The sequence below is a fragment of the Charadrius vociferus genome, unplaced genomic scaffold, assembly GCF_000708025.1.
Source record: "Charadrius vociferus isolate BGI_N301 unplaced genomic scaffold, ASM70802v2 scaffold49, whole genome shotgun sequence".
NCBI lineage: Eukaryota > Metazoa > Chordata > Aves > Charadriiformes > Charadriidae > Charadrius > Charadrius vociferus.
In genome coordinates, this window is record NW_009661375.1 from 5,039,293 (window position 1) to 5,060,027 (window position 20,735).

The 20,735-nt window shown below is 44.5% G+C and overlaps 1 protein-coding gene across 1 annotated transcript in view; it reads left to right on the forward strand.

Moving 5' to 3' along the window:
• The first annotated feature begins 10,402 nt into the window (after window positions 1–10,402).
• KTN1 (kinectin 1 (kinesin receptor)) overlaps window positions 10,403–20,735 on the forward strand; it is a 54,537-nt gene continuing 44,204 nt past the window's right edge. Inside the window, exons 1-5 of the mRNA XM_009893913.1 lie at window positions 10,403–10,925; window positions 12,567–12,704; window positions 15,154–15,321; window positions 17,592–17,722; window positions 19,811–19,927. Of these exons, the coding sequence (XP_009892215.1) occupies window positions 10,403–10,925; window positions 12,567–12,704; window positions 15,154–15,321; window positions 17,592–17,722; window positions 19,811–19,927 (1,077 nt within the window). The remainder of the gene's footprint in view (window positions 10,926–12,566; window positions 12,705–15,153; window positions 15,322–17,591; window positions 17,723–19,810; window positions 19,928–20,735) is intronic.

Genomic DNA, 20,735 nt, shown 5'->3' on the forward strand with positions numbered 1-20,735 from the left:
TAGATTCTCCTGGGTTAATACCCCTCTGACCAGATGACTTCTGTTCTCAATCCAGTTAATACACATTTAAAAATGAGTCTGGATAAAGTCACTTTTATGGTATTCACACTAAGAGGATCTTTGCTGCCTGATTTATTTTTGTAGGGGAAAGAAATTCTGATATGAACGAGGGTTAATACTCCTACCATTAATTTAATATATTCTTGCAGAAAAATTTGGGGATACAAATTTCCAAATTCTCATTTATTTTGAGGCTTCTTGTCTTCCTCCTGTGCTGTCACCTCCGTGCACGTCTGCTTCCCCTTCCCTGATGAGTTCCCTCAACACCTCCTTCAGTGTGGGTGGAAACTTGGTGAAAGCACCAGTGTGACACTGTTAGGCTGTCCGTTGCTCAGTTGTGGGATAGCTTTGGCAGTCCTCACCATCGGGGTGTGGAGGTACAAAGGTTAATAAATTTAGCTATATGGACCTGCTTAAACATTGCTCCAAGTGAGTTGCTAACCCCTCAGGGCCGGATATTTCTTTCCTCTCTCCGTTGCTGCTGCTGCTTTGGTGAGAAATTTGTAGGAGAGCTTTAGCATCAGGCAGCTTGGAGGCCCACAGAACAAGTGGTAGGTTTAAAACTGTCTAGTATGTCTGGAGAAATTCAAGTGAGTCTGACTAATATGCTTAATGGCAAAGTTGAATAGAAATTTGGAGAACCGAGCAATAAACGAAGAGCTTTCCGTAGGTATGTGCGAGCTTCAGAAATGCGTCCCCTAAACAAAATGCCATCCTCGTTAGCAATCTGTCATAGTTTTCTTGTCATCCTGGTGCTGAGGACATCTGCTTTGCCCTGGATTCAAAGCGGAGGACAGCTTGTGCCTGCCTGGGGAGGTGAGACCTGGGCAGCAGCGCTGCTCCTGCCAGGCAGCCTGAGAAGAAACGGTGGCGTTGGTGGGGCTGTGTGAGGCTCGAAGGGAGGTAATTACCTCTTCTGGGATGCACAGGCAGATAGTACACTTGGGTCTTTTCCTTGCCTATTTGCAGCTCTTGTATATAAAAACCTGGAGTGGGTTTTTTTGTGGTTTTTTTTTTTTTTTTTAAATGAACATTAGGCTCCCGGTACTCAGATGCCATTCATACTTTCACAGCGATCTGCTAAGGCAAAAAAAGAAAAGCTGGACCAAAGGCCTTTTCCTCTTTTGTTTGTATCTCCTCTTACTTTACATTTATTTTTTAAATATAAGCAAGAATACATAATACAGGAATGTGTATTTAGATAGCTATGTTTACTATATACACTGGAAAAGGGAAAAGGTTTCATTCCAGCTGTTTTTTCTTTGCAGATTGCTGTGAAAGTATGAGAAGAATTTGGGTACTGAGAAGCTACTGCTCGTACCTGCTTTCCTCTATCCTTCCGTGCTTGCACAGGCTAAATTGGATGTAAAGAGATGAAAGGGCTGTAGCAGCCTCAAATTTCTCAAGAGATGATCTTCAAATTTTTTTTACTTGGAATTTAGGCTCTACCTCGTTTGTGACCAGAGGGGGGTCAACTGTGTAATTGTTGTGGGTGCTGTAGAGCTTGTTTTAATCAGGTTAAAGTAATAAAGCATGGCAAGGGTAGGTGCAGAAGCCTCAGAATAAATATACTTGTGCTAGTGCCACTTATTCCCGTGTCAGAAAAAGATTAAGCTGTGTTGGAGTAAGATAGCCTGATACCCTCACAGCTGAGACCCTCCGCCCGCCTTGCTTTGGCAGAGCCAACTTTGGGAATGACGCTGCCTGCGGTTATGTCAGCAGACGGAGCCGGGGGTAAGATGGGTGACGGGCAGCTTTGCGACCCCATCCGAAGGACGTGCAAACAGTTGTGCTGGTAATGCAGAAACCCTGTGCCCTAGTCAAGGGTGTCGTGCTGCCTGAAAGAGCCCTGCAGAACCCCGAGTGAACCCAGCCGGGCTGTGCTGCGCTCTGCACCCGAACTGTCATGTCCTGTCTGCCCCCAGTTTTGGGGGACAATAGCTGTGCTCTGAGGCTTTCTGTGGATCCAAGACTATACTGTGAATATATGTTTATACAGATGCAAAAGACCTTTGTTGAGATGCATAGTGGCTTTAAATTTGTGTAAATGGCTGCCGTGTGTGGTAAACTCGAGCTGCTCTGGACAGGCACATCACCTTGGCTTGTACAAATCTCTGTTAACTTTCCAGGCAGCTCATCAGGATAACGGAGCAGGCAAGGCCTGATTCCTCCCTCCTGTCCAGGTGCTGGGCACAAACGTGTTTCAGGTGTGGCTGTGAGCGTTGAATGCTTCTGCCTGGCTGACCCAGGCTTAAATCCGCACCCGGCTTCTGCTGCCCGATGGGTTCATGTTGCAGGAGACCCCCTGATGCTCGAAAACTAGACGGCATGCAGAACTGCTGCTCAGACTGATCATCTAAACTCAGCTTTGGCCACTAATCTGCTAGCTTTGTTTCTTATTTTTAGTATGTAATCCTGCATTAATATGGCCTTGGCAAAAACCCAAGTCCTAGCACTGCCTGCAAAGCCCGAACTAACGAGTTAATCAATGTTGGGTTTATTGCAATGTATTGTTATACCTTGAGCAAACCTGCCAAAGCCATGAATTGCAACACAGCTGGGCAATGTCCTCGTGAAGAACAGCGAAGGTTGTTTGTAATCAAGTCGGTATGTTGAGACTATTAGAAATGTAAACTTAATTCTTTTCTAAAGCATGGCTAAAAGGTGCAGCTGGCTGGGTTTGTTGGCTCAATCTGGCAGCTTTGGAGAAGAAGTGAGCCTTGGCTGCTGCCCGGCCGCCTTTCTGAGCAGCTGGACTGCCGTCTTCCCTTGCCTTAACATCAGCAGAATTGTTCATGTTGGACTCGTATGGCTATTTGTGCAGCCTTTTTTTTGCCATGGAACTGTGCCTTCTGATGTAACGTGCGCCACGGAAAGCAGCAGATGTAGCTGGGGATCTTCTGGCTGTTCGGAGCCACTGTCTGAGTGGGTGACCGACTTTGGCTGCCATCGTGGCCCGCTTGAGATGCGAGCAAAACCACGAGCTGAGAAAATCGGCGTCTCCGTTGAACCTTTAGTTTAGAATTTGCTGCTCTTTGGTCCCTTGTGAGGAAAATGCAGTGAGCTTTTTTTTTTTCCTTTGTATTTTGAGAAGTATCATTTCCCAGTTCTCTGCGTGCAGAAGCAGGTGGTGATTTGAAGAGCAAATGCCGGATCTGGTCCCTGAGTACAAGGAGAGTAGGGGAAGGGAAATGCTTACCCAAAAGACCGTGAGCTTGCTCCCTGGGTGTTTAAATACCTCTTGAATAGTTCATGGTGGTGTGAGCAGAGCATGTCTGTACATGAGTGTGTGAAGGAAGGAGCCGGGGAAGTCTCGAGAACTCCCTGGAAATAACGATGGGAAGACGCAGACTTGCTGCCTAATGCCGAGAGCCCTCTCAGTCCTCCCCCAGCACCCTCCTGTTGGAAGAAAGAAGCCTTTGATCCTTTACAGGCACTTGGGAAGAAGGTAGTGTAGAGATAATTTGTTATCTTTTGACTTTGGAGATACTACACTTGTGTTAGAAGTTAGTGATTTTTAAGGGAAAACTTGCGGTTTCTGGAGTCTGATGGAGCCAAGGATGCTTTCCTCTAGCCCTGCTGGCTGCTGTTTTTTATCCAAAATAACTTGTCCTCGCAAATGTGAGAAATGTTTTAGTTTCCTAAGACTTTTCAGCCCCGAACAATATGGGTGTTTTTGTTGCTCGTGCTTTGGTGAACCTCGCGGATCGCTGGTTGGAAGGGGTTGGTGCAGTTTTGGGGTATTTGGGCAAGCCGCTGGGCAGGAGAGCGGAGTGTGGTTTTCCACCCCGTTCCTCGCTCCGTGCCAACAGCCGGTGTGCGTGCTTTTATCCCTGGATAAATGCGATGTTCCTCGTTCCGCTTTCACTGATGCTAATTCCAACTCTGGGCTTTATCCCGCAGCCCAGGTGGTTTCAGGGCGTCAGCTGCCCCCCGGTGAATCCCTGCCTTGCCTCAGCTTGTATGAACTTGCCTGGAGGGCTGGGCTGGGCTGGAAACCTCCTGCCTGCCCCCTGTAAACCCTTGCCGGAGGTACCTCGGTGCTCACCGCTGTCGGCGCTTGGATGAGAGCAAAGTCATCTGCCAGCTGGTGGTGGCAACGTCCTGTAGCCGTATTGTGCTCCCGGCTTGCTCTCGGCACTGCTGCTGCAATTTGTCAGGTGTTGGCTCTAAAGATGTATTAAACCCCCCCGAAAGTAAAGGCTTTTGTTGAAGCAAAGCTACTCTTCTCTGGAATTTAATAAATAGCGTGTCTGCGTTAACTAACATCAAGCAACTGAGAGCAGTCAGAGCCCAACAGATGGTACAAACAGCGGCATGTTTGGAATGGAAAATATTTACCTAGAGGGTATTTGAAGCACTGAGATTGTGCTCTGCAAATGGCTTAATTGTATCAGCGTAATCAAGTGAAGAAGAGCAAGATTTATTGACAAGTCTCATTCTCCTCTTGCTGTTAGCAGTTTGTAGGGGGTGTCAAGCGCTGTTGAGCTTCACTTGAACAAGTCTCCTTCCCAGAGAGAACTCTACTTCGTGAATGGCTCAGTCTGTAATTTTGAGTGTGTACAGCTTTCTTCTGTCGCTGGATAAATCGTGCTGTCAGGGCAAGTATTTAAATGAAAGAAACTCGGAGCTTGAACTGCTGTTTATTATGCTTCCCCCCCCCAGTCTTAGTTTTGAGAGGACCTCTGTAAACAGAGCATGGAAATATAGTTATAAAACTAGAGTTTAAAAAGAGTACAGAGAAGTCGGTTAAATTTTGCCATCCGGGTGAAAACCTGCAGGGCCGTTTAGACCTTTAGTTTTTCTAGGTGGTGGGTGCTTCATGCCCACCTCTTAGTTGTGCAAATTTAAGTGACTTGTAAGAAGATTGGGTGTGATTTTTACTGGGAGCTGTGCCTTTTTCCTCACATAAGTGGCAGGGGAGATTTATATGTAGTATCTTATTGTCCTGCCTTAAAAACAGCCTTCAGGTGTAGTGGGCTCCCCACTGCCGTTCACTGGGCGGTGTGGTTTTTGGGAGTGGGTAACCCTTGAATAGGAAGGTTGAGGCGTTGCAAGGGCTGTCTTGGTTCCCAGCATTGCACACCTGCGGAAGTTAGCCAGGTGTTAATGAACTTGGAGCAAATTTGATGGACTGAAATCCCTGCCCGCGCTGACAGCTCGGCTTTCACTCTGCCTCTTAGTGTCACCTCGCAGCAGTTCTGCTGTCTTCTGTGGCTCGGCTTGGGGCGTGAAGAACATGTCTTATTTTTTCAGTGACATATAGGGCTGCTTAAAAAAACCAAAACCCAAAAAAAACCCCAAACCCACAAACAAACCCAAACCAACCTGAGTTCTCAAGCTGCAGATTTTTTCTTATACTGGAGCAATGCTGATGTTAAATGAACTGCCTTTAGGTTTTTCTGGCAGCCCTCCTTCCTAGGGCTTGAGCCCAGCAGTGCTTCAGTTAGTTAATGCTCAGGAACGAAGTCACAGAGAGCTGTTTGCTCCCACAGAACGGATGAGGAATAGGCATGGAGTGGCTGAACATCTTGTTTAATTTTATATTTTACCTGTGGCAGATCTGGGTTTAGTTGCTTTGTCTAGCCCAAGTTGCTGGGCATCTTCTCCTGGAGAGCTCTGGGAGAAGATGAGTTTGGGAGTGAAGCTGTTATCAGCCGGCTGCAAAGAGGATCTTCTTGATACAATGTGTGTTGCTACCTGTGTGCAAATTAAGGAAGAATATTGTTATCTATTTGAGGAATTTATTGAATACAGATACTCCTCCATGACTTCTTGCTGTGATCCTAGCGACTGTTGAATGTGAGGGCTTTCTTTTCGTCCGTTTGCCAGCTTGAGAAAATCCCAGGGAAAATACCCCAATTAAGCTGTTGCCTTAGCTAAATCATAGGTAGGATCTCTTAAACTGCTCAGTATTTTTTTTTTTTTTTAAATTACCTTGGTACCTATATTTCCCCCCCTTTAATGTTAGTTTTTCAGAGAGGCACAAATCCCTGGAGGTACCCAAGCAGTTACAGAAGCCATGCCTCTAACGTGCTTGGGCTAAGCTGTGAGTGACTCATTAGCCAGATGGAGCTATAATTTATTTCTGTCTCAAGTAAGCTAATCCGCTGGACCTAAACTGAATGAATATCCCGTGAAATGTGGTATCTGTGCAGGGTGAAACGTGAGATTTAAATGCCAAAAGCAAAGGGTGTGTTACAAAAAATCCAGGGCAGCGTTAACTAGCAGAGGAAGTCAGGTGCAAGCATTAATACTGCACTGGAGTTCAGAAATAGTTATTTTCTGTGACACGGGCTCTGTTTCGGGGAACAAAAGTGCAATTCTTTTGTTAAATGCGGGATGGGAACAGTAACCGAGTCTGTGCGCGGGCTGGGACAGATGTGGTTTGTTCCCCTTTTTCAGAATGACTGAGGGGATGTTGTGAGTTCTTGAATTTACGGATGAGACGGGAGCGTGCCTGTAAGTGGGGAGCCTGGCACGGGCGCCGGGCAGCCCGGCTGTAAGAAACGTCCCCGATAAATATCAGGTTAAATATCGATAAATATCAAATATGGATGAAAGGTGAGCATTTAACTAAATACCGTGAACTTTAAAACTTAGCTAAAGTCGCCGTGCCTCTTGCTGGCAGTAGCGAGGGGGTGTATATGTGCAACTTCTACTGGGTGTGCCTTGCTGGGGATTGCAGCTTTGAGTGGGTACAAAGCTGATGCAGCCACCGCCACGGAAAGTTGTCCGAGGGAGGGCTGTGAGTGATAAAAGTCCCCTTGCAGCACTTCTAGGAGGGGAAGAAGTAATATTTTTGTGAGGGTGTCTCTTGTTTCCATAGCTAACAAGAATGGGAGGAATGGTAAAAGTAAATCCCGAGGAGCAGTTAAGCTGGTATGTGAAGGTTTTGAAGTTAACGTAGCATTCACTTTTTTTCTGGTTTAATAAAAGGAACTTCTCTGTCCTGTTTCTTTTTTGTATGGTATAGGATTTTTTTTCCCTATAGATGGCTTCTGTTTTTTTTTCCTAGATAGTTTGTCAATGTATTACAGAAGCAAAAGTGGGAACAGAGAAACTTTTTAAATAATTGTAGATTGTCGGTGGGCAACTGGGAACTGTGTGTGAGCCAAAACACTGCCTCTGATGTCTTGGCGAGGGTCGGATGGTGAAGGATGTCATCTTGTCATTCTGCATACAGCAGCAATGGTATTCTAGAAGTGATTTTTTTAAATGCCCTTGCTCATGCTGGGCTAAGATGGAAAACTAGTGTATAACCATCAGAGCAGAGCTATTTTTCACCATTCCAGGATATACTTAATAAATCCTAGTAACATTCTGAGGCTTTTGCGTGTGGTTTTTTGTTTTTTTTTTTTTCTTCATTCCACATGAAAGGCTGGATTTGTGCATGTGAAATTCCCTGCTGGACTTCGGAGATGAAATCTGCATGCCGTTGATCAGTGTTTGGGGTGGAAGCCTTCAAGTAGCTCACGCTCCTCTTCTCCCTGATGAGCGAGAGGAGGGCAGGAGCAGTGATTGAGTCCATCGAGGCTCTGAAATTCAACGTTGCGAGGCTGTGCTCTGGATCCGGCGTGCGGTGCAAGCGATCCCATTGCACGAGTGGAGTTGAGTGCTGGGAGAGGAGAGCGGAGCGGTGGATGGAGGCTCAGCAGAGCTCGTGTTGCTCGGCTGACTCTGAGATCATCTTGTCCAGTCTGTATTCCCCACTCAGACTGGCTGATATAATTATGTATTTATGGCTTCTCTTGAAAGCAGCTGAAGCTTTTAAATGTGTCTCGCCTCTCTGGTCTCAAAGCAACAGTCATTTTCTGCTTGTACTTGGTCCTGTCTTGACCATCGTGCCTCCTGACACTTGATGTCTCCAAGTTTTACAACGTGTGTTTTGCTGAGCGTATGATTTGACCTGGGCACCTGGTGTCGGGTGCTGGGAAATCCGTAGGGATGGCAGCAGGGTGGGATCATCCCGGCTGGGCCGAAGCAGTGGGGTGAATTTACGGCCAGCCTCGTGCTTGTGTGTCAGCAAGGCAGAGGTGGGATGCTCTGGGCTCTCTGTGGTTAGGTATTGTAATTGTTGGAGTGATATATTGTAATGATTAACTTAATTACACTTGTGAAAAATCTGCTTAATTACATATTTACTTTGGGGATTAGCTTCTCTCGTAAGCATTCAATATTGACTCTGGCTGAGACAAATTTTCAAGATCTGCTTCCTTCAAGAGATGACTAATATTAGATCACTTAGTGCAGGAAGCTGGTTTTATCAAGTAGCTGTAACTAATCATTTTCAAAGCTCCAGCTTAGTTTTGAGCATCTGTGCTTTTTCTTCCCAAAAGACAAGCTTTTCCTCCCATCCCTCTCAGCCCTTCCGAAACTTTCTGTGCTGGATGTAATTCTAGACCCAAGCCTTTTTGGTGAGCTGTGTGTGTGCAGAAAATAAGTACAAACTGGGAGGAGACTTAAATGTTAAGACAACTGATGAATAATTAGTGTATTGAAATGTTAATCTTTTATTTGGATAACTTAATAGCCAAATTAGAGTTCCCACTCCTTGCTTTCTGTGCTGCTCAATGCGCTGTACAAATATATTATCACAGTAACTCCTCTCTGTTATAACATATTATACTAAGAAACTGTAATGTGTAACAACTCTTCCCTCTTGAGCTAGAGCCAGGCTCCAAACCAAGCTCTTGCCAACGTGGCAGGATGGCAAGTCAGTTTATGATGGCAGCTTCCAGCAAAGCCAGGAGTTGAGGTAAAACATCCTTAAATGTAACGCTGTCAGGTATTTAAAGAGTAATCCTCTGTCTGCACAGAAGCAAGGAGAGCCTGTCCTCTCCCTGCACTGTGCAACTTCTACATGGACTTCATTCCCTGTGCCCTCAGTAGGCACATTTATTTTCTTTTTCAGTGGAAATACTCCAAGCAATATCGCTTAAAGATGCGGAGCAGTTCACCCTACTCTTTTGGTGTCATCTTACTTATGTCTAAGCATGCGTGATGCTCTCAACCTCAGCTTGGTTGAAGAGAAGCAGAAGGGCAAACTGATGTATAACTGTTCCCGGAGTCACAAACAGTACAAGCTTTTCCAAGTGTTTTTGGGGACCTTAGCATGTTTTGGCTGTGTTGGGAGGATGCTGCAGTTGGGCAGTGGTTGCAGAGGAGGTGACAAAGCCTATGGGAGACACAACCTAGGGCAGATCCCTGGCCTTTCATTCCCGAGAGAATGGGTCTTCCAAGGGACAGTTGAGTTGAAGAGTCGTCTTTTCTTGTGTAGAGGAATATGTAGTTGAAGCACATGCTTTCCATAGTGGTTTTTAAACCCAAGTTGGTGAATCAGGAGTTACACTTGCTTAATTAGTTTTGATTGTGTTTTTTCAGTGGTTGGTGACTTTTTTTTTTTTTCTTGGAACAAAGTTTGGAGAGGATTTGAATTCTTCCTGCAACAATCCAGGTCTGTAGTGATCAGCTGTGAAATGGGGAAAAATCTGGCTTGTCTTGGCCCCAAAGTTTAGTTTTTAGCTTCATTCTGCATTTTTTTAACTCTGGGGTTCCTGCTTTTTTTTTTTTTTTTTAAAGTAATGCTTGGGGCATATGTAGTGTTTTGAGCAAATTATCATGGAGTCATCTGGTCTGTTAGTGCCCTGGAAGTTGTACACTGTTACGTGCACAAAATAAGTAACAGATCCCCCTCTTTTCCTATAAATGTGTGTAGCTTTCATGAGTTTAAAACTGGGTTTTAGACTTCAAAAAGCAGTTTTTAAAATACCTGGTTCTTTATGGTTGACTTTATGGGTTCCCTCTCCCTTCTTCCCTCATTCCAATTCTGAAGCTGTCATAAATCTGGGAACAAAAAGAAGTTGACATTTAACTCCCACTTGCCAAGATAAGAATCTTAATTCATTATTTTTGATTTACGACAAAAAAAAAAAAGTTGTTCTGCATGTGCTGGTCCTTATTTCACAGCCTCTGAAAGTGCTGTCTCAGTATTTCTGAAATCAGAAGCTTTCACTTCATGAAATTCACTTGGGAAGGGAGAATGTGGAAGGTGAAGCTCTCTTCCAAGATCAGCAGTCTCGCAAACTGTGGTTCCTTCCTATCCCAGTTAACAACTTTGAAGCAAACGGTAAATGACTCCTGAAGTAGTTCCATCATTGATATGGTTTGGTAATTTTATGAAAAGCTATTTTAAGGCGTCTGTAAAACAGTGACAAAGCTTCTTTATTATTATACTTGGTGGAGGAAATAATATCAAGGAAAGCCAGTTCAAAACCTAATTTTTTTTCTTTTTCTTTTTTCCCCCCCATAGGTATTTTAAATATAGCTAAGCAAAAGCACAATGGAGTTCTACGAGTCTACCTACTTTATCATCCTCATTCCTTCTGTGGTTATTACAGTCATCTTCCTCTTCTTCTGGCTTTTCATGAAAGAAACTTTATATGATGAAGTCCTTGCGAAACAGAAAAGGGACCTAAAGTTTCCACCTACCAAGACTGATAAAAAGAAAACGGAGAAGAAGAAGAACAAGAAGAAAGAAGCTCAGAACGGGAACATCCACGAGTCTGACTCTGAGAGTGCACCTCGGGACTTTAAGCTCTCTGATGCCCTGAGTACCGATGAAGAGCGCATCGCTCCCGTTCCCTTGAGTGTGACTGAAGCATCTACCGGCGTTAGAGAACGGAAGAAGAAGGAGAAGAAGCAGAAGGCCGTTCAAGATGATCATGTAACTAAGGAGTCGGAAGGATCCAAGTCTTCAGGCAAGAAAGTAGAACCAGTCCCTGTTACAAAACAGCCCACTCCACCATCTGAATCAGGAGCATCTAAGAAGAAGCCTGGGCAGAAGAAGCAGAAAAATGGAATGGGTATCTGATGTTGCATATGCTTCTTGCACAGAACGCCAAAACCGTGTTCTGCTTTTTGCAAGGCCACAGAGTGTCTCTCTCACAACTGTTCTGCCTGATCTCTATGGGGCAAAGCTCACTTCTAACCTTTTTCTTTTAACGAGCTATTACATTTTTCTCCCTGTTCTCATCTGGCAGCAATGCTCTGGTTTTCCTCCTCCCATCTTTGCTTTCTTCCACTAAGGGTTGCTGAGTGAACAGAATAGCTCGTATCTCTGCTTTGCTCTATGGTTTGGCTAATTTGCTCTCAAGCTGTCAAATTTTGATTACTTGAAAGAAGTCATTAGATGTTTGCTGTGTGCATTCTGATGTGAAGCTATGAAAAAGTGGGAGTCCTAAGAGTGGTTGCTCTGATCAGGAAGGGCATCTAGGGAAACTTCATAGCAGACTGTGCAAAACAAATTGCTGTTTAAGTGCAGGCTTAATGTACAAAGAGGTGTTTGGTGGCTGATTTGTGGAACGAAGCACTTACAGCTGCTTCCCACCTGCTACACCTCTATAACTGAATGGAACTGATGCTAAAAGAAAACTGGTCCAGCCGTTGTAATGGAAACATCCAACCTAGAACAGACCAAAAACTGTAGGCAGAATTGCCTGTGACTGTCTTGAAAGTATTCTCAGCAGAAGTCGGTATGTCTCAGTGTGGTTGTCTGACTATGAATAGAAGTTAAAAAAGAATAAAAATACCCAGTTTCAGAAATAAGTGAAAACCGAAGTATTTGCAGATCACCCTTTTGAGACGCAAACAGAACAGGTTTGCTACAGGGAGTGAGGAAAAAGAATTGACATTGCTGCTTGATGTGGTGGATTTTTTTTCTTTTTCTGAAAAAAAGGGAGGAAAAAAAGACACACCCACTACCACCGAAAAAAAAAAAAAAAAAGAAATCAAATCTTGTTTGTGGGTGTTCTCCAAAAATCTCTGTGGCATGGTTAAAATGTGGTCTGCAAGCACTATTCTGAGGGCAGCCACAACTAACTCTTATCTTTGATTACAGGAGCTAACACCATAACCCCGTATTGTGTGTGTCAGCTCTGACAAGACTATTATATAGCACAGGCTGTCCAAAAAGATAAAAAAATTTCTCACTAGAAACAACTTTTAAAAAGAACCATTCACTAATGCGAAACACTTATTTTCTGCTTCTCACAGTCCCAGTAGCTATTGGGGGTGTGTGTGTAAAATACCCAGGTGGGTTCATGGGAGAGAATAAAATACTTCCTGCAAATGAGAAACTAATACGGGTAACACGTGCTGTCTGCTCTGTCGCAGTAAAATCTGGGTTGGATTTGTCAAACTGTTACTTGCGTTTGCCGTATGTTCTGCTTGCAGATAAGGTTCCAGTCTGTCAAAACACTAGGTGCTGTGGCTCTTGACTCTGCTAAACCTTTCTGTTGCCTTGGGGTCTCATCTGATATGGGAGGTGTTTGTAGTGTGTGTGTGTGTATGTGTACATGTATATATGGATGACTTCGTGTTCTGATTTAAAATGTGGGGGTTCCTCTTTTCTGGGGGTGGACTTCAATGGTTATCACAGATTTACTGATTTAAAAGTGATGATGAGAATATACAGAAGAGCATATTGTCTTAATTGTCTGTTACAGATGATCAAGATACTAAGACTGATTCAGTTGTGTCTCCTGCCAAAAAGCAAGACCCGGTCATGCTCCACCAAGAGATAAAGCAAGAAAATGTATCAGGAAAAAAGAAAGTCTCTGCAAAGAAGCAGAAAGTTGATAACGGTGAGAATACGGTCTGTGACTTAGTTCAGATACTCCTGACTGTTAAAGCTTTTTGCTATCTGTACTTTATTTTCTCTTCCTTTGGAAAAGAAACTTGTAGAAGAATGACTCTTCTAATTTGAAAAAGCAGGAATTCCGGGTAGGAAAGATTGTTCAGCCTGAGACACTGATATTTTATCTGGTACCCCTGCACACGGGATGATACGAACCTTTCTGAGCTCTTTTGGATCCGAACATCCACGCTTGAATTGAGGAGCAATACGTTGATTTAGAGTACAAGCTGAGCAGTCTCTCAGTTGCTCTGAGCAAGGCATGTCTGGAAGTGCTGCAGTCATCTGCCCCAAACAAGACTGCAATTTTTTTAGCCAGTTGCTTTGACCACGTTTCTCTTTTATTGTCCTTTTGTTAGCGAGCTGTTGCTCCAACATAAACTGCTCATCTTTGCTGTCAAGGCCTTTACTGTTCCTCATCCCTCATTCTCTGCCAAGATGCTGTTTCTTGTCTCCTGTTGGCTCAGTCTGCCTCTGTGTTTGTTTTTTTACAATGAGCGCTGTTGTGTCTGGGCCTTTTGGGGAGAGCGTGACCATGAAGTTCTGTGAGGCCACCTTGTTAGCTTCTCAAAACTCTTCTTTACTGGGGCAGCTATGAAGAAATTGGAGTCTGGTGGAGTCCTCTTGGAGTAGACAATGTTGGTCACTGTTTCCTTTATGCTTTGATCAGGTCATTAGGGTTCAGATCAGCTGTGGGCCCTGGTCATACCAGGGTGGGGTTCCAAGTAGCGTAGGGTTCCTGTATGTTATAACAACTGAAAAAGTTTCAAGTTATTCCAGAAGGAAACTTACTGATGGGGAACCTAGTGTGTGATTTGCCTTTTATGGATGTTTCTGTGCTTTTCCCGATGCATCCATTGCCCTTTCTTGAGGGACCACTTTATGGACCACAAACTTGTCTGTATGTGGCTAATACTCAAATAAGTGTCGGTACCAGCTCAGCCAGCATTAAAGCTAAGCTGCTCTCAGTGCTACACGGAAATAGCTCAGGCATTATTTGAATGCAAGCTCTTTTCTTTTAAAGCCATCTCTTCAAAATGACAGAGCAAAAATTAGCTGCGGTGGGCATCCGGATTAGCCGGGACAGTACTGTGGGGATTTCAGATGTTACTGAGACTGCAAAATGTCTCATTGATATTAAATAGATTTTTGAAAGGAGGGGAATAAGATGAGGAGGAGAAGTTAATAAGGAGAAGGGGAAAGGTGAGGATGCTAACTGGATTAGTTGGTGGATATTTCTGCTAGAGGAGATCTCACTTCTGAGTTTGCAGCATACCTGCAGGTGGTTTTGGGCTGCTTAAGTGGAAAGACTCCAGCAGGTGACACAAAGGGTCCAGAAGCCTATTTTGCTCTTTAACAGCAGCCAGAATACAAGTGTTTTCTAACTAGTTCTCTGGCAGCTATGAACGCTTATTTGTCTTGCACTGATGCCTGAAACCTTGCATCCCACCCAGTTCTTCTTCTCTCTGGTCTACTGCATGGCACCTCTTGTCCCTCAGCCCTTCAGCCTGGGCTGGCTGGGTCACTGAGCTTTCCTGCTTTGGCATGGCTCCACGTCTGTGAGGTCTCACGTCCTACAGGCAGTGTGGACCAGCAGCTCAGGCACAGGGCAGACAGCAAATCCAACTCCGTTGCTGGCTGTATGTTGTCCCTGGTCTGTCGCTCTTCCTCTCCCCTCTCCTGCTTTTGTCTCAGCAGCGCAGGCTGAAAAGTTGTTTGGGCAGAGGCTGATCCTCAACCACGTTTATGCAGTGCTGTGTGAATGGAGACCCGAGGTCAGTCAGTTCCTCTGGGTACCTCTCTGAATATTAATGGTGCCTAAAGCCTGCTCTGACAGATGAGATCTCTTCATTAAGTGCAGTTGAGTCTGCATGTGAAATAAGCTTGATTGCGGTCCCTACCGCCTGCTCTGCCTAAATGGTTTAGTTTACTGGTGATGTAATGTGGGTGAAAAACGCCGGCAGTAAGGTACCAGCTTTTAACAGAATAGAGGCAAAAGACTTTACTGTAGTCATGCTTCAGGGATGCTGACTGGTTTCATACGCAGCCACAAGTAAACCAGTCTCACTGATGCTATGTGCAACTTCCTCATTAAAGTGAAATGAAAGTCAAAAGCTAAAGATTCTTCTCTGCTACTTGTTAAAATGCTAAAAGGCAGCTTTGGAAATAAAAATTTAATTGAAGCTATTAAATCACTATGCATTAGAGACCTTTATTTAATGAACTACCTGAAGAGCTTTAATGAGTTAAACTGTGAAGGATAATAGTTAGTTATACTCTCTGTTTCTAACTGTAGGGATGCTTTAATCCAGCTTTCTAATATGTTGTGCACCTTTTCTAAAAATGTTGATGTTTATTATTACAAAGCTTTAACCCATCCTGTGGACTTTGGATTACAGTTTTGGTGGATGAACCTCTTATTCAAGCAACAACTTATATTCCTTTGATGGATAATTCTGACTCTGGCACTTTGGAAAAGCGAGAAGCGGTTGAAGTAGCAAAACAAAATGTGAATGAGGGGATCCAGAAGAGCAGTGGCAAGAAACTGAAGAATGAAACAGACAAAGGTAAGAAACCCATAATACAGTCAGTTTCTGGCATAGCCTGCCTGGAAACCTGAACAGGGAAAGGATGCTGTGTACGTGGGGAGGGGGAACTTCTCTCATTTGCTAGGAAGAAGTGATTTGAGGAAAACATTTGTGGCTGCAGGACGCTGGTTCTTGTCTGTGCTCGTTTCTCCCCTGTCTTTGGCACAGTTGAAAGGGCTTTGTGCCATCTGAATCCTTTTAACACTGACTGTAGGCTTTTGTGTCCTCACAGTGAGAAATGGGTGATCGCAGACCACACAGATGCATGCAAGCTAGTTTTACGGTAGATGTTTCGGGCATCGCTAACAGTGATGGACTCTGGAGCGTTCAGCACGGGCTGTTGGAGTCTGCGTGAGACTGGGAGTGCAGCTCTAGGCTGTTCCTTGGAGTTAGCTAGGGCTGATCAGCCCGGGTGTATCTCTGCGTGCAGCACAGAGTCACCCGAAGGAAATTGCTGGTGGAGATAGTCTGGCAGTTTCCAGCAAGACTTGGAATTTTCCTTTTAATGCAGTTGGAATTGGTTGGAACAGGGGAGCTTCCATCATACTCTCCCGTAGAGGCCTGGAGTGATTCATGGGTGTTGTATCCCACCCTGGAACTTTAAATAGGCCACTGACCTGCTCAAAGCATGGCAAACTTAGTGAGCTGTGAGTTGAGACCCTCAAATTTGTGAGCAACTAGAGAGGAGAAGCCAAGTGACTGACTGCGCGGTGACTCAGGTTTGTGCAGAGGGTTGGCTTTCCAACATTGCCTGGTCACTGACTGCACTCTTTGAAACCTCTCTTTACAGAGTTGTCTTCTAAAATGCTCACTTGAAAGCTTCCTGGCAAGTCTTTGGGGTATCCAGATTGGATTCCCACTTGCCAGAGGTGGGAACTGTGTTACTGCCCTGCAGCATCAAAGCCTCTCATGCGCACCCGTCCCTTCTCATTTCCTTTGCAAGCTGTAACCTTCTGTGTGAGCTAATTCTCCTGTGTCAGCTGGGATTTGCCCTCCCGATATAGAAATCTTCCCCTATTCTAACTGTAAGCTTCTTGGGTGCAAGGGCAAGATCTTCCTGTCTTCAGGGAGCACAGGGCTCAGGCTGGTCCAGGCCAAGCTGCTAGAGACTCCTGGCTAACCGGCCTCCGCTCTCAGGATTTTGGCATATTCCTGGTAACAGCATCATTGATGATGTCAGTGCAGCAGTGATGTGATCTGAAGTCTGTGGCCAAGACTAAGTTGGATTTAGACGAGGAGAGAGCGTGCTAGAATTTCTCAGCACTTCTTCCCCACCTCCCTGGACTCTGTTACTCAGTGATTTGGTTTTATGCCTGCTAATTTCTCTTAGGGGCTTAGTATCGCCGGCGTTTTTTTGTTCTTCATTTTCCACGCTCTTGAGAGGTTTGGGTTTGTGTGACATGTTTAGTTCCTGTGGTGGGAAACCTGGACGCTTCTCCGTGAGCTTTGGGATGCTTTCTGAATCAAGCATCACTTTTAAGCTTTTCCTTCTTTTCCCCTTCAATCCCTTCGCGTACTTTTGTGCACCGATGAATATTTGGCAGAGATACTGGATGCCTTGGTCTTGTGCTTCTGCTTACTTAAGTTAGGGGGCCACCTAATGACCTGTGTGCATGCAGCCTGTTTTTTATGAACAAATGTTCCTGCAAGAGCATAGCTGAGTTGAATTGTCTTTCCTTGTTTGTGTCTTTTAAACCACTTACTGATTTATCTTCCTGCTGCTGAGCTCCTTCTGCAGCAGTTCATTTCCAGACTTAGGCTGATGGAATATTTTTCTGGTTTCCATATATTGTAATCAGAAATGTGCCAGTTCTGAAATTCGTTACCTTGTCATTTGCATATTGCTTGCGGAGCCAGGCTGTCCTTTAAATTGAGAGCTCATTTTGAATTACTGCTGTAATACACTAGAAAGGACTCTTCAAGTTTTAGCATTCATGCTATCCCCCCCCCCCCCCCCCCCAAATCTGTGGTGTGCTTTGTCTTCTTGCAAACAACGCTATAAATGTTACCAACTGTACGAACAAAGTGGGGGGATTTTTTTTCCTAAAACTGTCAGCTGGCAGATTGTTATCCAATTTAAATCGGAGATATGTTGTTTCTGCTGAATGTTCATGACCTCTTGCTTCTTGGCATTTCAGACTGAAATTAAATAGAATGCGTAATGATACCCTATCACATGCTGTTTCGAGGCAAAATAAATAATTCTATATGGAGTCTAAAGTTAATATATCTTCCCTTCTGTGTTGCAGAGAATGCTGAAGTAAAATTTAAAGACTTTGTAATGGCCATGAAGAACATGGTCTTCACGGAAGATGAGGCCCGTTGCGTAGTAGAGGTGTTAAAGGAAAAATCCAGTGCAATTCATGACGTCTTGCAAAAGGTGAGTGACGGTGGGTGGGGAGAGAAGACTATTAAATAAGCAGAAATTGCAAGAGATGCTGTCAAATTAGCTATATCTATGTTTTGTTGTGATTTCTGCATTTTGTCTTTGGAAGGCTTTTTCCAGCTGGTCTGGGCTTGCTTTGCATGCAGAAAGCAGTTGTCAGATGTCTGTGCGCTGCCATCTGCCATCCCGTGGGCTGGCTAGACAGGCTTTTGAGCGCTCATAAAGAGCAGACATAACCATGGAGAATAGGGTATATAAGGTAGGGCGGCTGCTGCAGCTGACGCCTGTGTGTTGGCATGGGGGAAGGCTATCTGGTGACTTTCAGGAGTGATCTTTCACATATGCGTAAATAGGATAAATTATAGTAGAAATTAAGAAAAACCTGCTGTGGCTGCGCGCTTGATTAGCTAATTCTGTGTTTTGCGAGTCTCTCCATCTTGTAAGTCTATAAATTCTAGTCTGCTGTCGTCTTTGGGTATTTTTCATCGGACTGTAGGGCAATTCAAATGTGGAAGGGACCTCAGGGGGTTTGTAGTCCAACCTCCTACTCGAAGCGGGGCCAGCTCTGAGGTCAGCCCGGGCTGCTCAAGGCTTTATCCAGTCTGGGTTGAAACCTTCAGGGCCTGACTGCACAGCCTCTCTGGGCAACCTGTGCCGGTACTCGGCAGTCCTTTATTTTTTATTTTTAAATGTTTGTGTTAAGACAGAAGAGAGGTGACCACCAGTGTCTTAGAAATATCTATTCCTCACCTCCCATGACTCATTATGGTTGTCATTTTGTTCTTCTAACATCCTGTTTGTCACACTTTCAAGTCTTGCAGTTCTGTATTCTTCTGCAGATAATGGTACCAGAACAGAAATGCAGAACTGGATATGTGTCAATTGAGATAATGCAATAGAGTAGCATATCACGTAATTTGGGTTGGAAGGGACTTCAGGAGGTCGTGCAGTCCAACTGCCTGCTCAAAATAGGATCAACATTGAATTTGGAGCAAGTTGCTCAGCGATGTGTCCAGCTGGGTCTTAAAAACCTCCAAGGACAGAGACTTCACATTCTTTCTGGGCCCCTGTTTCGGTGCTTGACTGAAAACCCAACAGTGGTACCCTTGCAATGGTGTTACCTGTTTTATTTGGAACAGCAAGCAGCTTTCTTGCTGTGTTTTTGTTTGGTGTTGAAGCTAAACCTCTGGGATCAGAATGGGTTCCTAGGTTTGTATACAACTAAAAACTGTAGGTTTCTGTAGATGGAAATGTATTTTCACAGCTTTAGCTCGTGCAAGACATCAGTGTGTGTTGCACTGTGTACATACGCAATATCACTAAAGGAGAACTTCCAAACGAATTCGGAGTGCATTTATGGGGCTGACACTTCTTTGTTTCTTTAGTTATCAGACTTCATTGAGTGAAGTCTGAGCACAAACACTTAGGTTTGCCTGTTACCAGGGTTATTTCATTTTAGGAGCAGTGTATAAGTGGCAGGGCTGTGGGGATCGTTCCTCTAGTTCTGTTCCCTGTAGGATCTCTGAAACTTTGTGTGTCACTGTGCCAGCAGAAATGTAATTACGTCAACTGGAGGCTCTCCTGTGAAGTGGAAAGAGAGCCCAGATCGGTGTTCCCTTTTTCCCTTTGTGGCGAGATATTTCAGGAGATTGTTGGATTATACCTGCTTGAGTGTGGGTTGGACCAGGTGATCTTGGAAGTCCCTTTCAACCTCAATTATTGAATGATTCAGCATCTCTGCGTCTTTTTCCTTTATTTCTCTTAATGGCTGTTCTTTGTTTTCCCCAGTGCCACCGCAGTGGCTCTCTTCCAACACGGAAGCACCTTAAGAGCCCATTTATTCTCTTAATTGGTTTCAGTATGTTTGAAAATGCATTTCCTTGTCTAATGAAATCGGCGCTGCAGGATCCATTAGCAGCAGAATTGGGTACCGGTGGTGCCATGTACGCCATGCAGATGGACGATTTGGGGGCAGGAGGGGCTGTTTCTTCCCCTCAAGTTTGCGGTGCTGCCTGCTGGTGTGCAACGCAAGTACTTCTGGTGTGTATGATCATTTTTGGTCACTTTGTATTTTCGCTGCAGGCTAGCAAGGCTGAGTCGGCTGCAGCTGTACATCAGCTACAAGACAAAGAGAAGATGCTTGCTGCGATGAAGGAGGAGGCAGCCGTTGCAAAGGAGCAGTGCAAACAGCTAACCCAGGTAAATATAAAGAGGATCGTGCGTACAGAGAGCCGTGGGAGAGGAGCAGGGGTGTGTAGGACTAGCAGCCAGCAAATGCTGGTTTGCTGAGCTTAGTGTAAATTGCAAGATGGATTTTTTTTTTTTTATATTGGGAAAGCTTACCAAGACATTATGTTTGATTTTTATGGTGCTCTTAATGTATTTAAGCAGAGTTATTTTCCAGTAGTTTTTCTGGAGTGTTCATTAACTGAGACTTCTAAGCTGAGACTATTTTTCTTTTCAAAAGATTACTTTAAAAACACTTCCTTCACGAGTATAGCAAATATTAAACGCCTTTACTGCATCGTATTTTTAATTTCATACATATTCTAGCATTCACATGCTTGTGTGCTTCTAGGCACAGCAATCATCAGTTGTCTTCAAGAAGGAAGCTACAGAAAGCGTAGACTGCCTGCTTAGCCTCTTGAGTTGAGGCTCTGATTGCTTTAGACTTACAGGGCTGCTGATCCACCACTGTCAAGACTAGTTTATGAAAATTAACTTCTTTTTTTTTATGAAGATTTCGGAGGAAAGCAGTTAAGGTAGAACAAATAGTTGGGAAGATAATGGAGTGAATTGGAGACTTTTGCGGGGAGGATTCTTATGTTTTGGCTAGTTTGGAAGCACACGGGCATTAGGCTCAGGAAGATCATGTTGTGGGACAGAAGTTGGGCAGAGAAAGCTGGGTGGCTGAAGATGGGAGCAGAGTGGCCAGAGGACACGGTAATTAGGAGCCCTGGCAGATAAGAAGGAAGGAAGGGAGGGGGTGTTGGGGGGAGGAGGGGGG